General features: G+C 37.4%; 1 protein-coding gene across 1 annotated transcript in view; it reads left to right on the forward strand.

The window, feature by feature from the left end:
- ARHGAP15 (Rho GTPase activating protein 15) overlaps window positions 1–7,668 on the forward strand; it is a 631,557-nt gene extending 623,889 nt beyond the window's left edge. Inside the window, exon 14 of the mRNA XM_007964884.3 lies at window positions 7,307–7,668. Coding sequence (XP_007963075.1) covers window positions 7,307–7,490 — 184 coding nt within the window. The 3' untranslated portion in view covers window positions 7,491–7,668. The remainder of the gene's footprint in view (window positions 1–7,306) is intronic.
- Window positions 7,669–13,914: the final 6,246 nt, after the last annotated feature.

A 13,914-nucleotide genomic window follows, 5' to 3' on the forward strand; every position in this document is an offset into this window, starting at 1 on the left:
ATACTTTAGAATATCACTATAACACCCAATCAATAAAATATGAAACAACTGAATAATTGAAAATGTTTCAATCTTCTGCATTGAAATTCATGCAAAGAGGTTCAATAAATGCAAAGAATCTGGCCATGTTAGCTATCAATACTCAACTGCCATATAACGCTCCTTTGCTATAATGTACTTCAGAATTATATACACATAACTTCAAAGCTAATTTTTTGCTTTTATTTAAAAGCAAAAATGTCAGAATATAGCAATAATTCCTATTGAGGATGATAGTTATTTTGGAAAATAAGAATGACATGTTTAGATATAAAATTGAAGACTTTTCATTTAAGCCAACAGATATGTAAACTGGCATATAAAAAATGGCTGAATTATCTTTGAATGACTACCTTGAAACACACAAATATTAAATGCAACAATACTTGTGAATGCTCTCCTGCTTTTCCAATACTTGAGAATGTTTCTGGCACACAACTATAACTTTAAAGAAGGTGGAATTTCTGCTAAGTCTTCAATCTTATAAAAAGGCCAGTGTAGATAGCAATATAGTTTGTGCAAATTGAGGGTAGGCAAGCATATGGTTAGCATGGATCCCCCCCCCAAAATAGTTATAGCACATAGGAAACATAAGTTGAGCATATTGAAAATTTATTCTATTTTTAACAGCCTCTCTTTAGTTAAGTGGTCAAAGTCACAATTAACATTTCACATGCAGTGGCTGAGCTATATTTTGCAAGCCAGGTGTGACCTGATGGCAGGAATACATTTACCACCACACTCTCCTTATTTTGTAAAACTATTCTAAAGTTATGTGTGTTGGAAAATCATGGCATTCCAGAGATAGAGAGGGGAACACTTCTAATACACCTTCATAACTTGAGAGTTGTCCTCCAGGCAATCATGTGGCTTTCAACACACTTTGCAAGTCACTATAGTAACTGCAAAGCACAAACTTAAAAGAAAGTTCACATCCTTAAATCTGTTTGGAGTTGAACTATTATTACAGGCTTTGGTCTTCTTAATTCAGCATTAATTTTTAGTTGTATATTAAAGTTTTCTTTCAGTTCGAGTCATTTGGCTGTGATTTCACGCGACTAAGAAATTTCTTTGAATTAGCAATTCAGCTCATTTTGGGAAAAACTTACCCAGCATAAGGCTTTTTTGAGAGGATTTCTTTTCCGGGGGTCCAACATCTGTAGCACTGGATTATAAATTGTTTCTAAAATAAACTTAAATTGATGGATCACTATTCTTCCCACTTGGGCCTGACAAAAGGTAGCACTCACATTTCCTTTCTTTTATGCTGTAAACTGTATATCACTTTTCAGCTCTTGCTAGAAAAATGAATTCTTACTCATTTTAAGATTTTATAAACTTGAATTTTACTTAGTGGTATAAGAAATGCTTTTACTAGGAATACATATGAAGTGCTATTTCATGAACAAATTCATAAAATCATATTTTTGTCAGGCTATTTAAAACTAAGCAGTATAAATAAATAGCCTTCCTCAAGAATTGCAGTTTGGGGCCTTTTTTTTCTGTTAGTTAAGCATTCTTAAGTTAGACACTAAACTTTGAGCTCTTCATGTTGCTTAGAATCAGGTATCTTTGCTATGATTTCTTGGGAGTAAATTAATGATGAGTCAACATACATCAAGAGGAATTCCCAAATACTGATATAAAGTCTAAATATTTTGGGGCCTTCCTGCCCACTACTATCATGTTAGTGTCCCAACCATGTCTTTCCTTTACCTTTCTCATTCAGATTATTTCTTTTGCCTTTTGGCCTTTGTTTTATCATAAAAGGGGAGTTTCTTTCATTTCTTTGCTAAAAACAGGTCAAATGGTAGCTCAAAATTTACAACACAGTCATGGAGTTTAAGGACCTAATGAAACCTAAGTCCTACCAGAGGGGTGGAACTAGCTAGAATGACCAGAATCTGACTTCTTTCTGAGTTAGCTGCTACAGAACTGTGAAGCCAGGGTGGCATAGGAGGATAAAATTCCTAACATTTTCAGACTTGTATATGGTAGATCCTTAGTAAAACACACGAGAGCAGCATTTCTTCATATACACTCTTCAGTGTTACTCAGAAAAGAGAATCTATGTACAAGATTCAAGTAATTTAGGGAAGATACAAAGATGGGCAAGGATTTTTTTTTCTGCAGGACTTTTCAGAGACTTTATACTTTTGTGCATTGTGAATATCCAAGAAGAAAAAGTGGCACTCAATTTTCTCCAAAACTTTTACATTGGAATGCCATTTTCATGAAGCATATCAGAGAAATGGTGTTTTACAGAACCAACTTTATTGAAAGGTATTGCCAAAGCCATGGTAAAAATGTATATGGTTTCTGGATCAGATCCACCCCACCAACAATACAACTCAACTAAAGCTCAAGCTACTTGAAGTATACCTGTTTTTGACAGTTTTCCATCTAAGATACTAAATTGAATTATATTATTCCATGTAAAGTTTTTGTTTCTTCCAGCAGCCTATGCTTCTTTTCTACATATGTTTTACTAGTTGAAACCTTCAGAAATAATCCCTAGCTGTTCCCCCACAATAAGAGTGAAAATTATGGTTTCTCTTGATGTGAGGTTAAAAAAAAAAAAAGAGAGAGATGTAATAATTAGATATAAAAAGAAAGATATATAATAATATAATTTTGTAGTATAGTATTCTAACTATAATTTGAAATTGTGGTTGATTCTCTCTGTGATCCTAAATCAACCACTTAACTATTTAGGAGTCCGGTATGGTAGGGAATACGTAAGCTTCCATTTGAATCATGACATTTAAAACAGCATTAATACATTTTCCCAGACATCCCCAGTTCAGGGACCTTCTTTGCTGAAAATGTCTATCCCCACATAAACTTTAATATGAAAATGTATTAGTCAGTTAACATGAATTATATAGTTCAGTATTTGGTGACTTTTACCCTAAATTGATCTTTACCTTCATCTTTTCTAACCTAAAGACAGTGATTTCTTAACACATGAACTACTATTTGGTTGATATTTAGCAAATAAATTGCATATATATATGTACGTGTATGTACATATATAAATATATATACATGTGTATGTATATATTTATATACATGTGTATGTATATATTTATATACATATAAATTGTATGTATATATATAGATTACATATATTTACACATACATACATATTTGAGATAATGAATAAGCAAGAGAGCCTATGTTCTATATAATACTATATCTAACCTTTTTTCTTAATGACTCTTAATTTTTTTAAAAGTCACTACAAGTAACTTGATCTTCCTAACTCAGGAAAAAAATCTCAAGCTGCTGAAAAATTTAACCTGCAATAATGCAAACATAACAGGAATACAAAACTATGCCTTATCTTTTAAATTTACTTAAACGAGATTATTTAAAACATGTGTAAGTTAAAGTTGTATTAAAAGCGAATGGAAAATGTGCAGGGAAATGCACATAAAGGATACAGGTTTGAGGCACAATGAATATTTTATATTTACACATGCATAAAAGCACAAAATGAACATTTTTTCACATGAAATTTAGGTAATATACATTCGCAGAAATTCATTACAGGAGTCCCCCATGATGGCCCAGTGGCTTAGAGAAGCCTTCTCCCAAGGAACACTCAGCCATGCAGGCACATGCCTTTCCCCAAGGAGGCACTCGGACACGCAACTCTAGCCTCCAACTCTTTCGTGTATAACTGCATCTTCAATCCTCTACTTTTACATAATCTCTTTCCCCTTTCAAACTTCCTTGGTTCCCTCCCCCACATTTGGCCCCACTCTGCTTTCTAAGACCAGGTCTTTTGCTGAGCAGCAAAAATATAAAGAATGCTACAGAAATAGTAAATAGTCTAGCCCTATTTCAGTTTTCTTACTCTTCCTTCAAGGCCTGAGTCCCCCTTGAGAGCCGAGTTACCCCTCCACCCACGCAAGCTGCTCCAAAGCTATAGACCTCTTCACAGCTTCCACTCCCATAAACTCAGACTGTCCCTCCACTAATGAGCTCTTGCATATCCCTTGATTTTTAGCCTTACCTTTGTGGGTCTCAGTTTTGGCTCACAGATACCTTAATCTCACTGTCTCTGCACCAACTAAAATTATAGCCATAATTAAATAGGTAACTGTATCTTGATCCTGTCAACGTTTACATTATCCTTTTGCCCTTTCAGATTTTCTGGACTCCAAGTCCTAATGTTCTTCTACTACCCTGTTGGCCAAGATGCCCCATTCACCTTTGTACCTTCAATAGTCTTGCTTTTGCTTCTACCTTCTTCATGGCCCATGACCTCTGAGCCATCTTCTCTGTTTGATAAATCTTATCAATTTAGACATTTGCTACCAATGGGTAAAGTTATTAAAACAACTTTTACCTAATAAGTGCTCAATTGATTATTTCTGTTATCTATCTCCATATTTGCCTCTAAAATGTATGTATGTGGTGGAATTAATGAAGCAGTTAGTATCATAAAAAGGTGTTAATTTAAAACCAAAAGGGAAAAACCTGCATCGCCTGTATTGTGAATCTTACTAATGGCTTTTATAATATGCATATCTGGGAGATGCTCAGGAGAGATGTTAAACTGAGGTAGATGGGCATGTTAAAGAGAAGCAAAGGTCCATTCCACTTGCCCTCTACAGAGAGCAGGATGCTTAATTCACTCAATAGGATTTTGGCAAATGCAATAGCAAAGTGGCATAGCTTCTTATATTCCAAAAGAAACTTTAAATTTGAAGTCTCAGATAACTCACACTCTAAAAATACGAGAATGCCTTCCAGAAATGTAGCCATGCCAACAGTGCTCACAGGTACAAATGCTCTCTGTTTAAACCAGAAGAAAAGGGAAAATGGGAAGCAGAATATCCTGAATATTCAGTCTAAATTTGAGTCATTTTACCCACAAGAATTGTACTATCACCAGGCTGTCAATTACAATTCTAAGAGTGAAAAACGAAAATTCGGACCTTCTTATGATGGATCGTATAGTCATGTGGAAGGTGGCAGAGTGAAAAGTTGGCCCGGTTACTAGGGCCAGGAGTCATTACAGACACTGACAGTGACGCTTCCACAGGTACTGGACCCAGACTGCCTGGGCTTGAATGTCAGTTTGTGTAACACTGGCTGTCACATCACTCAGTCTTCTCAGTGTTCTCATTTGTTGAACAAGCTTAATAGTAGAAGCTACTTCATGGGATTGTTATGATGATGAAATGAGACAATAAAATTGCTTAGAACAACAGTTGATTATTATTAACATTTGGTCAGGTCAAATATGCTTTGCTGGCCACAGTATGTGCCATGAGCTTGCTTGGTGGTGGGCAGGTACCAGGCAGTACACGCATGGCGCTGGCCCTGCTCAATCTCTTTCAAGAGATGGACAGCATGGCCTCTTGGTCACAGAAGTGGTTCTTCAGAGATTCAAGTTTGTGAAGGGAAAAAAAAAATGCAACAGTCCCCCTTATCTGTGGTTTCACTTTCCATGGTTTCAGTCATCCAAAGTCAACCACAGTCTGAAAGTATGAAATGGAAAATTCCAGAAATATGCAATTAATAAGTGGCATAGCATTCTGAGTAGCATGATGAGTTCTCCCACCTGGGATGTAACTCCTCCCTTTGTCCAGAGTCTCCAAGCTGTCTGCCCTGGTGCCATCATTCATAGGGTAGCCCTCCCAGTTATCAGCTCAATATTGTGGCATCACAGTGCTTGTGTTCGAGGATTCCTTATTTTACTTCACAATGGCCCCCAAAGCGCAAGAGTAGTGATGCTGGCAATTCACGTATGCCAAAGAGAAGCCGTAACATGCTTCCTTTCAGTGGAAAAGTGGAAGGTCTCAACTTAATAAGGAAAGAATAAAAATTGTATGCTGAGGTTGCTGTGCTTTATGGTAAGAATGAATCTTCCATCTGTGAAATTGTCAAGAAGGAAAAATAAACGTGTGCTAGGCTTGCTGTTGCACCTCAGACTGCAAAAGTTATGGCCACAGTGCATGATGAGTGCTAAGTTAAGATGGAAATGGCATTACATCTGTGGATGGAAGAGAAACATGTTGCAATAGATGGCAATCCGGTTCGGTGCTATCTAAGGTTTCAGGCATCCACTGGCTGGGGGGTGGGGTTCCTGGAGCATATCCCCTGAAGATAAGGGGGGACTACTATAATACCAGTCTTTCTGCCTCCTGTGATTCAGAGATATGTAGGCCCACTTAGGCCAAACAAAGAGAGGCCTCTAAAGTCCAACCAACTCAACAATGTTCCACACTGAGCTCTGAAGCCAGAGACCCCACTGTCTGGTAAAAAAGTGTTCCTTTGCCTTGCTTTATTTTCTACACTCTTATTTCCCTTGGGTTGGGATGTCTGATAGAATGAAGAGTTTGATATTTCTTAGCACCCTGTCTTTCCATATGCTGTCCTTATTTCCTTATCACTAAAACCCCACTCTTCTGAATTTTAATATAAAATCAAGTAGGCTTCAGCCGTCAGAATAGCATTACTTTTTTAATTATCAGTTTCTAGGATGGAATTTTCTTTTTAGGAGTCCTGTGTTGGAACAGGCAAGTCATTACCATTAATAAAACCAAATCCTAGTGTTTCATTGGTATTCCAGCTCTCCATAGGATCCTCACATAAGCAAATACATATTTGATTCCAATGGGGCTCTTTTCCTGTGCAAATGCTACAGGATTCTGCATTTTATTGTGGCAGTAAGCTAAATTGGCTGTCCAAATGAATGGAGACACTTAGAATTTTGCCATATACCAAACTGTCTCAGAACCTATCTCCTCTACAAAACACATTCCAATTAGCATTTGCCAGGAATACTTTACTCACCACTAATCACAAAAAACTTAATTTTTAAAAGCCTACCTTCAATTACTAATTGTACAGACATTGTTCTGGTTATTTTGTTTGAGTTCTAATTTTTTTTTTGCATGCCTCTTACCTGTTTCCTCAATTGTCTCTAAGCATTTTAAAAGCTGCATCTTGTTAACTTCACGGTCATTTTTACTGTTTAATATACTCACTCATTCATTTCACAAATACTTGTTGAGTATTCACAATGCTCAAGTATTATGGGGTAAACAGTTGGAGAAGGCAATATATCCTTTCCCCAAAACTCATAGGTTCTACTTCCATATAGTAAAGTATGTAGGGTAGAAGATTAAATAATAATGTAATGCAGTTACTTTTCCTGAATGAAAAACCTTTTTTAATCACTCCAAAGTAACCACAACTTCACTTCAAACTCCAGTGGAATTACTTTTTTCTCTCTCTCTCTACACAGGATAGTGGCCAAAGCCTCCAAGAACCTCATGTCCACACAAAGCTTAGGGATTGTATTTGGACCCACCCTCCTGCGAGCTGAAAATGAAACAGGAAACATGGCGATCCACATGGTCTACCAGAACCAGATAGCTGAGCTCATGCTGAGCGAGTACAGTAAGATCTTCAGCTCGGAGGAAGACTGACAGACAAGACAAGCTACTGAATACGTTCACATCTGTCTTGATGCCTAATATTTTTACATTTCTGTAAACATATTTCTGAAATATTTTTTGCCTTTCAAGCGACAGATGCCTCATTTTGTGAAAACTTAATGATGATTTTGTGTTTAAGTTCCAAACATTTGAATAAAATAATTGACAATATTTGCTATATGTGTTCTACATTAACCCCTTTGGTGTTATTCCTTCTAGCACTTCTAGGAACACATCACGCATGCCTCATGCTATTAAATAATATGTAAAGAACAGCACATATTCAAAAAATGGCCTTAATGCTGCTCCAGGGAAATCGGGTGTGCGGTTGTGTATGTAGAGATATGAGTGAGTGAGTGTGGTTGGAAGTAGGGGTGCATGCGCACACATGTGCTTTCCCAAGATCCAGGCTGCCTTAGGCATGACTCCATACTGTTACTTGGACACGGATAGAACACAAAGAGGTAGGAAGGCAGAAGCTATTAATTTGTAAATAGAATGAAGGAGATCTGGTTCACAACCGAAATAGATATATTTCATCTTTTCAGAATATTTCTGTATATATAAATATAGTCCAGCTATTTTCAATGCTATACAGTGAAATTTACAAATATAACATGTTGAATGGCAATTTTTCTCAAGAAAAAATGACAGTTCAAAGCATTTGCCATTGAATTTTTTTATAAATACTATTTGTAGTCCCATAAACTCACTATCTTATAAATTAGAAGCAAAATTAGTGTCCTGCAATTTTGATCTTTATATTACACAGGAATTGCCTGACTGCTCATTTTTAATGCTAACATCCATTTTGAATCTTCATCAAACTGTATATCTTTCTTTTCCCTGGCTATGTCATTTTATGTAGAATTTTTATTATGCTTCTGAGGATGCTTTATTGGTGAATTACATTAAATCCATCTAGAAAAATAACTTTTTTTAAAGGCCTTTTTTTTTTTCATATGCCCTAAGGATTACTTGACTAGACTTAGATTGCTTTATCCATTTGATGGTTAGTTTCAGTTGTCATGGATAAACAAAAGGGTAACTGTCTAGAATATATCAAACATTGTTTTATTTTGAAAAGTATGTTCTAGTTGAACACATCTCATACCGGTTTTATGAAAGTATTCTGCTGATAAAAATGTAGACTTATGTTTGACAGCTTTTTAATCAAATTCAAAGGGAATAAATAAAACTAATCCAGTGTGATAAAGAGTAAGTCTAGTTATCGATTTGTTCATAAAATGAAAAATAAAGCATGTAAATAAAACGCGTGAAGCACAGATCCAGAGCAAACACTTAGAGCAATAATGAGCTCCGCGGCATAAGCTGTTTGACAGCCAGATGTGCAGGCAGCTCCAATATCCATGGAGCTGCCTGAGGAAGCGGAGGACTCCCTTGTCCCTCTTGAATGTCTTCATTTTAGCAATGGCGCCAGTAAGTGGGCTTGTAGCCAACAACAGAGAAGCCACAATATGTGCTGAAGTGCAGTTTCATCCAGTATGACGTATACACATACGAAAAGCCGAAAAAAGTCACATGAAACAGACCCCCATGATCTAAAGTCACCAGTAACAGCGCGCTGGCAGACTTGCGAGCTTTAAGCGATTCTTATATGTAAAACTGCAATTATGCCTTTCAGAAAAACATGGAGACATGAAACGAGTTTCTGGCGTTCTATTTCAAGTCATTCTCATTTCCGTGCCATTCCGTATTCTCAATTAGGTCTTTCCCAAGACTTTGATTACTTCCCTTTTTGAAGCATTGGGGGAGAGTAGATTCAGTCGTTCTAGCATTAAAATCTTATCCCTTCACACGGGTCCATCTTTAAAGTTATTCTGGAAGCATCAGCCAGAGAGAACCAGCAATGAAAGCCAAAGAGAAGTGGCTCTACCTGCTTTGGGCAGGGACTCACAGCCCCTTGTCTCTGCTGCTTTCCAGATTTATAATCTTCAAAAGCACCAGCTTCTTGATTTCCAATCTGATGGGATTTAGCCTGATTCAAACCCCAGCTGTGTCCTGTCCCTGCCTGCTAAGGGCATTTAATCAGAGAATGTGTTTCCTCTCTGGGAAAAGGCCATTCCAAGGTGCTGAGCCAAAGTGCCCATCACAGGATCTGACTTAACACACTACAGGCATAAAAAGGGTTACACCAAAAGGTTATTAGATTCCGTAACATCTCAAATACAGTGACAATGGCTATATCAAGTCTTCCATGTTTAAAAACTGAGATTATAAGTATACTAGGTTGACTGAAAGGTTAGATTTCATATAACTAGTCAATATTCTCCAGCAAGAAGTCATGAAACACCAGTGAGCGTTTCCTTATCTCCTAGTTTGAACCAGGCAAAATTCTAGGCACTGGTGACACAAATATTAAATAAGACCAATATTCCTACCCTGGGTAGTTTCAGTCCAGTGAGAGAGACTATCCCTAACAATTACAGTTCAATACAAGATGAGGTGCCTTAGCCATCTTGGTAAGCGTGTAGACCCAGGATTCAGCACCTATATTTAAAGATGCTCAAAATGTATTGTTGAATGAATGGGCAAACAGAACAGAAGCTATTCCAGACATATTAACAATGCTCAGTGGTTGACAAATACCAGAAGACTCAGTTACAGACAGTAACTCTCTGATTCTGTTACAAAGTCAGATGAGGCTTCATCGGGAAGGTAAGCTTTTCAATCTAATCTTGACCAATGAATAAGATTTACCAAAGAAAAATGCAGAAGACACACCAGGAAGCAGGAATGGCATGAACAGAGTCATGAAAGACCTGACATCTCCAAGGAAAAATGAGAAGTTCAGTGAATAAAGGGTGAAGTGCATGCCTAGCAATTTTGGAATATGAAGCTAGAGAAAGATGTTGGGATCAGATATAGGCCATGATAGCATATTCAGATTTTATCCTGTAGGCAAAAGGGATCCCAGAGAGGTTGTAAAGCCAGAAAGCTATAAACTTCATTTCTTAGAGAATGTCTAAACTCACCAATGGGCAGGAGAAAAATTAGTTTGAGGAGACTAGCATTTTCTCATGTATGTGTTTGTGTGTGGAATAAAATTATAATCTTATATTCTTAGGGTCAGTTCTAATTATGATGATGAAACATTTTAAGAAATTATAACTTAGTCTGTAGAATGGAAACACAAGTCCCTAGAAAATCAAGCTAGTTATTATGTCCCGTTTCAGCATGCCTTTACCTACCCAGGATATCGGAGGTTTCCTCTCTTTCTTATTGACACAGAAAGCATCTTGGAGATGGTATATATTTCATCTTATATGTTGACAGTCTGACTTTCTTAGCATGTGCCATATGACAGGATCACCGTGCCACAGCTAGTAATTGAAAGCCATATGATGGTTCTCCCTATCCAATTAGAAAACAAAGGATCCAATTAAGAAAAATTTTAAAAGCTGTTAAAAGGAAGCAGTCACTTGCCAATGCTGCTGTCCTTACAGTTTAACACAGCTAGAAATTGACCTGTACTTCTCTTTTCCACATTTATTTTTGTGAATTATAAGTTAATCACCCTGTCAATTCCTAATTAAAAGGCCCTGCAAAGATTTTCAGCCAAAAAGGACTGTTGCTAAGGGTTCTGGGTCAAATTGCTCTGTTGTCAAAAATGAGAAATCAAACCAAAACAACATCAACTCTCTCCCAGGAAACTTACATCTTAATACCAAAAAATGAAGACTTTCTGGAAATACAACAATCACATTTTGTATTTTCAACACTGTTTGATCTTATCTTTAGAACATAGATAGCTCCTTTTCTCTTTCTTTAAACCAAGGGTTGCAAATTCAGATGCCTAGTGGGGCCAGGCAGTGATAGAAATGAGTCAAGAGGAACAGGCAGCAGGCGTATGAAGCGGTAGCAGCTGTGGAAAAGTCAAGCTTAATGCCTGGCCGAAAAGGTCAGCTTCTACTCAGCTGGAGCTGATGTTGCTTATGTGGGAATGTGGGCACAATGTTGCCAGACCTTCAGCTCTTTCGTGAAAAGCCAGAAATTCAGGATCTTATGTGAAATCTGATTTTTAAGGGCACCAAATAAAACACAGCTCAGCAGACTCAGCCCAAGGACCTCAGTGTCACAAAACTTGCTCCCCAGAAAGTGGTCGCACATGGAGCAGATTGTGGGGATAAGCGAATGAGCCACAGCAATGGGAAAGAGCAGAAAACCTGCACACTTTGCACTTAGGAGAACTTGCTGTGTCGACCCTGAGCAAATTATTTACTCTAGCTGGGTCTCTGTTTTCTACTTGTCTTATTTTGCCTTTCCGGCTATGTAACGGAATCATATGAAGGAAATTAAAATGGGTAATACACCATGAAATTCCAAATTATCCCTAAAAGATGTGGATGATGGATTTCCAGTTTATTAATAACTTTATGTTCTGAAAACAATGAGAAGGAAGGTTGGGACCTGACTCAAAAAAAATTCTGAATGCCATACTAAGATGTGTTATCCTAAGTCTCGATTCAATTTTGAGACCCTGAAGGTCTTTTTTTAGCGGGGAAGTAACTTTATCAAAGCTGTAAAGATTCTCATGGCAACATTATGGAGTGGAATTTGAAGCAGGAAGAAATTATAGGCACCATTTCCAGACAGAAGATTATTGCTATAGGACCGTTAATGCAAGTCTCAATTCAGAGAGCAGCAGCCAATAGAGAAATTGATATTATGGTGCATCATGCTATTAAACTTCTTCAGGGTTTTACCTGCCATCTCTTCATTATGACTGCTAAGTGCAAAGACCATGTGTTGTTATGCAGAACTCCCATACCAGGTCTGTTTCTGGCTTACTTGCTGGGTTGCGATGGAGGTTAATTCTAGATTCTGGCAGTGATTTGCCATTTGACCGTAACCATCTTAAGCTATTTTGGCCAAGTCATGCCCAAGTCAATGAGTGTGCATGCTACCAGCATCATCCCCAGATAATCATAGGGTCACTTCTGTCATACCTGGCTCTGACCTCTCCCTCCTTTTTCTTGAGCCAATGTTGCTCCTCTGGCCACCCAGAGGACCATCAAGAAATGAGTCATAGGAAGACTAATTTTGATTAGCTAACATTTATAGAGCACTTGTTATATGCCATGAACTGCAATTGATATATATTGTTTTATTTAATCTTGATGACTCTACGGAGGGAGACACTATAATTATCCGTGATTTATATTTAAGGAAATTGAGAAGAAAAAAATAATGAAATTGCCAAGTTCATGTAAGTAGTATGTGCCAGGTCAATATTTGAATCTAAGTAATATGGTCACTGTACCATATGATCACTTAATTAGGAAAAGACACTGAAAAAAATGTAAGTGCATAAACATCTCCAGATATTTCTACTACTTGTGTGGGTGCCTGGTCATTCTCCAAGTTTCACTTTCATATGAATTTTCTTAAAAGAACAAGAGGGATAGTATACAATTTTTTCAAAGAAATACAGAATAACTCTGTTCTTATGAGTAGACGGCTAATCTCATTCATGTTATTTCTATAATTTTAATATTTGTGTAGCATTTTGTTTGCCTACATGTTTTGCAGACATTGTACTTATTTTTTACTGCATTATGGAGAGGACAGAACAGAAGCCTCTTTACCCATCTTTACAGGTACCTGTAGGGGTAGCTTCGACCGCATGTTATGTTGTATTATGCTGTGTTGGATCATATTTGTCAGTATCCTGTTAACATCTATCATATCTTACTATCTAATATCATATTGAACCTAAATCTGGCCCTTTAGGGGTCCTGTGAAACGTGAAAAAAGTGGGTCCCAGCAGCCTTCCTCTCAAATATAATTGAAAAAGAGGCAGGCATCAAGGTGTGCCATGTCTCATGCTGCCAGAGAGTGATCCTGAATCATTCAAATGATGTGAATACAATGAACATTTTGTACAAAAAGATGACAATTTTCTGTAGTAGTGTTTCCAAATGAAAATTTATAGCTGTCTTGGTAAGAGACTTGAAGGAGGATACACACACAGACACACACACTCCTTATAGACTTATACAACTGAGTTTTGCTATTTTATGCTTGAAGCAAAGCATGCAGGGTCCACAAAAGTCTTAGGCCATCAGCAGGATTCTATAGAATACTTATTCAATAAGGAGAGCGCTAAGAAAGCAGTGAGTAAGAGTGCCAACACCAAGCCCGTGCTTGGGGCTCTGTACACACTTGGTGTATCAGTGAACCAAGACAAACACCCAGAACACTAGCAACATTAAATATGATCCACCGTCAGGTTTCCTATCAAGTTAAATGTAGCATATTATGTGCAGCCAAATCAGTGGTATTTGTGTTGACTCTTAGTCCCACCTACACAAGGGCCATCAAACAGACATTCCTTCAGCTACCTCTCTTGAGGTGCAAATCCCCAAGAAATGCTGACTAAATCACAGAAGCA

This window comes from Chlorocebus sabaeus, chromosome 10 (assembly GCF_047675955.1).
Source record: "Chlorocebus sabaeus isolate Y175 chromosome 10, mChlSab1.0.hap1, whole genome shotgun sequence".
NCBI classification, from domain to species: Eukaryota; Metazoa; Chordata; class Mammalia; order Primates; family Cercopithecidae; genus Chlorocebus; species Chlorocebus sabaeus.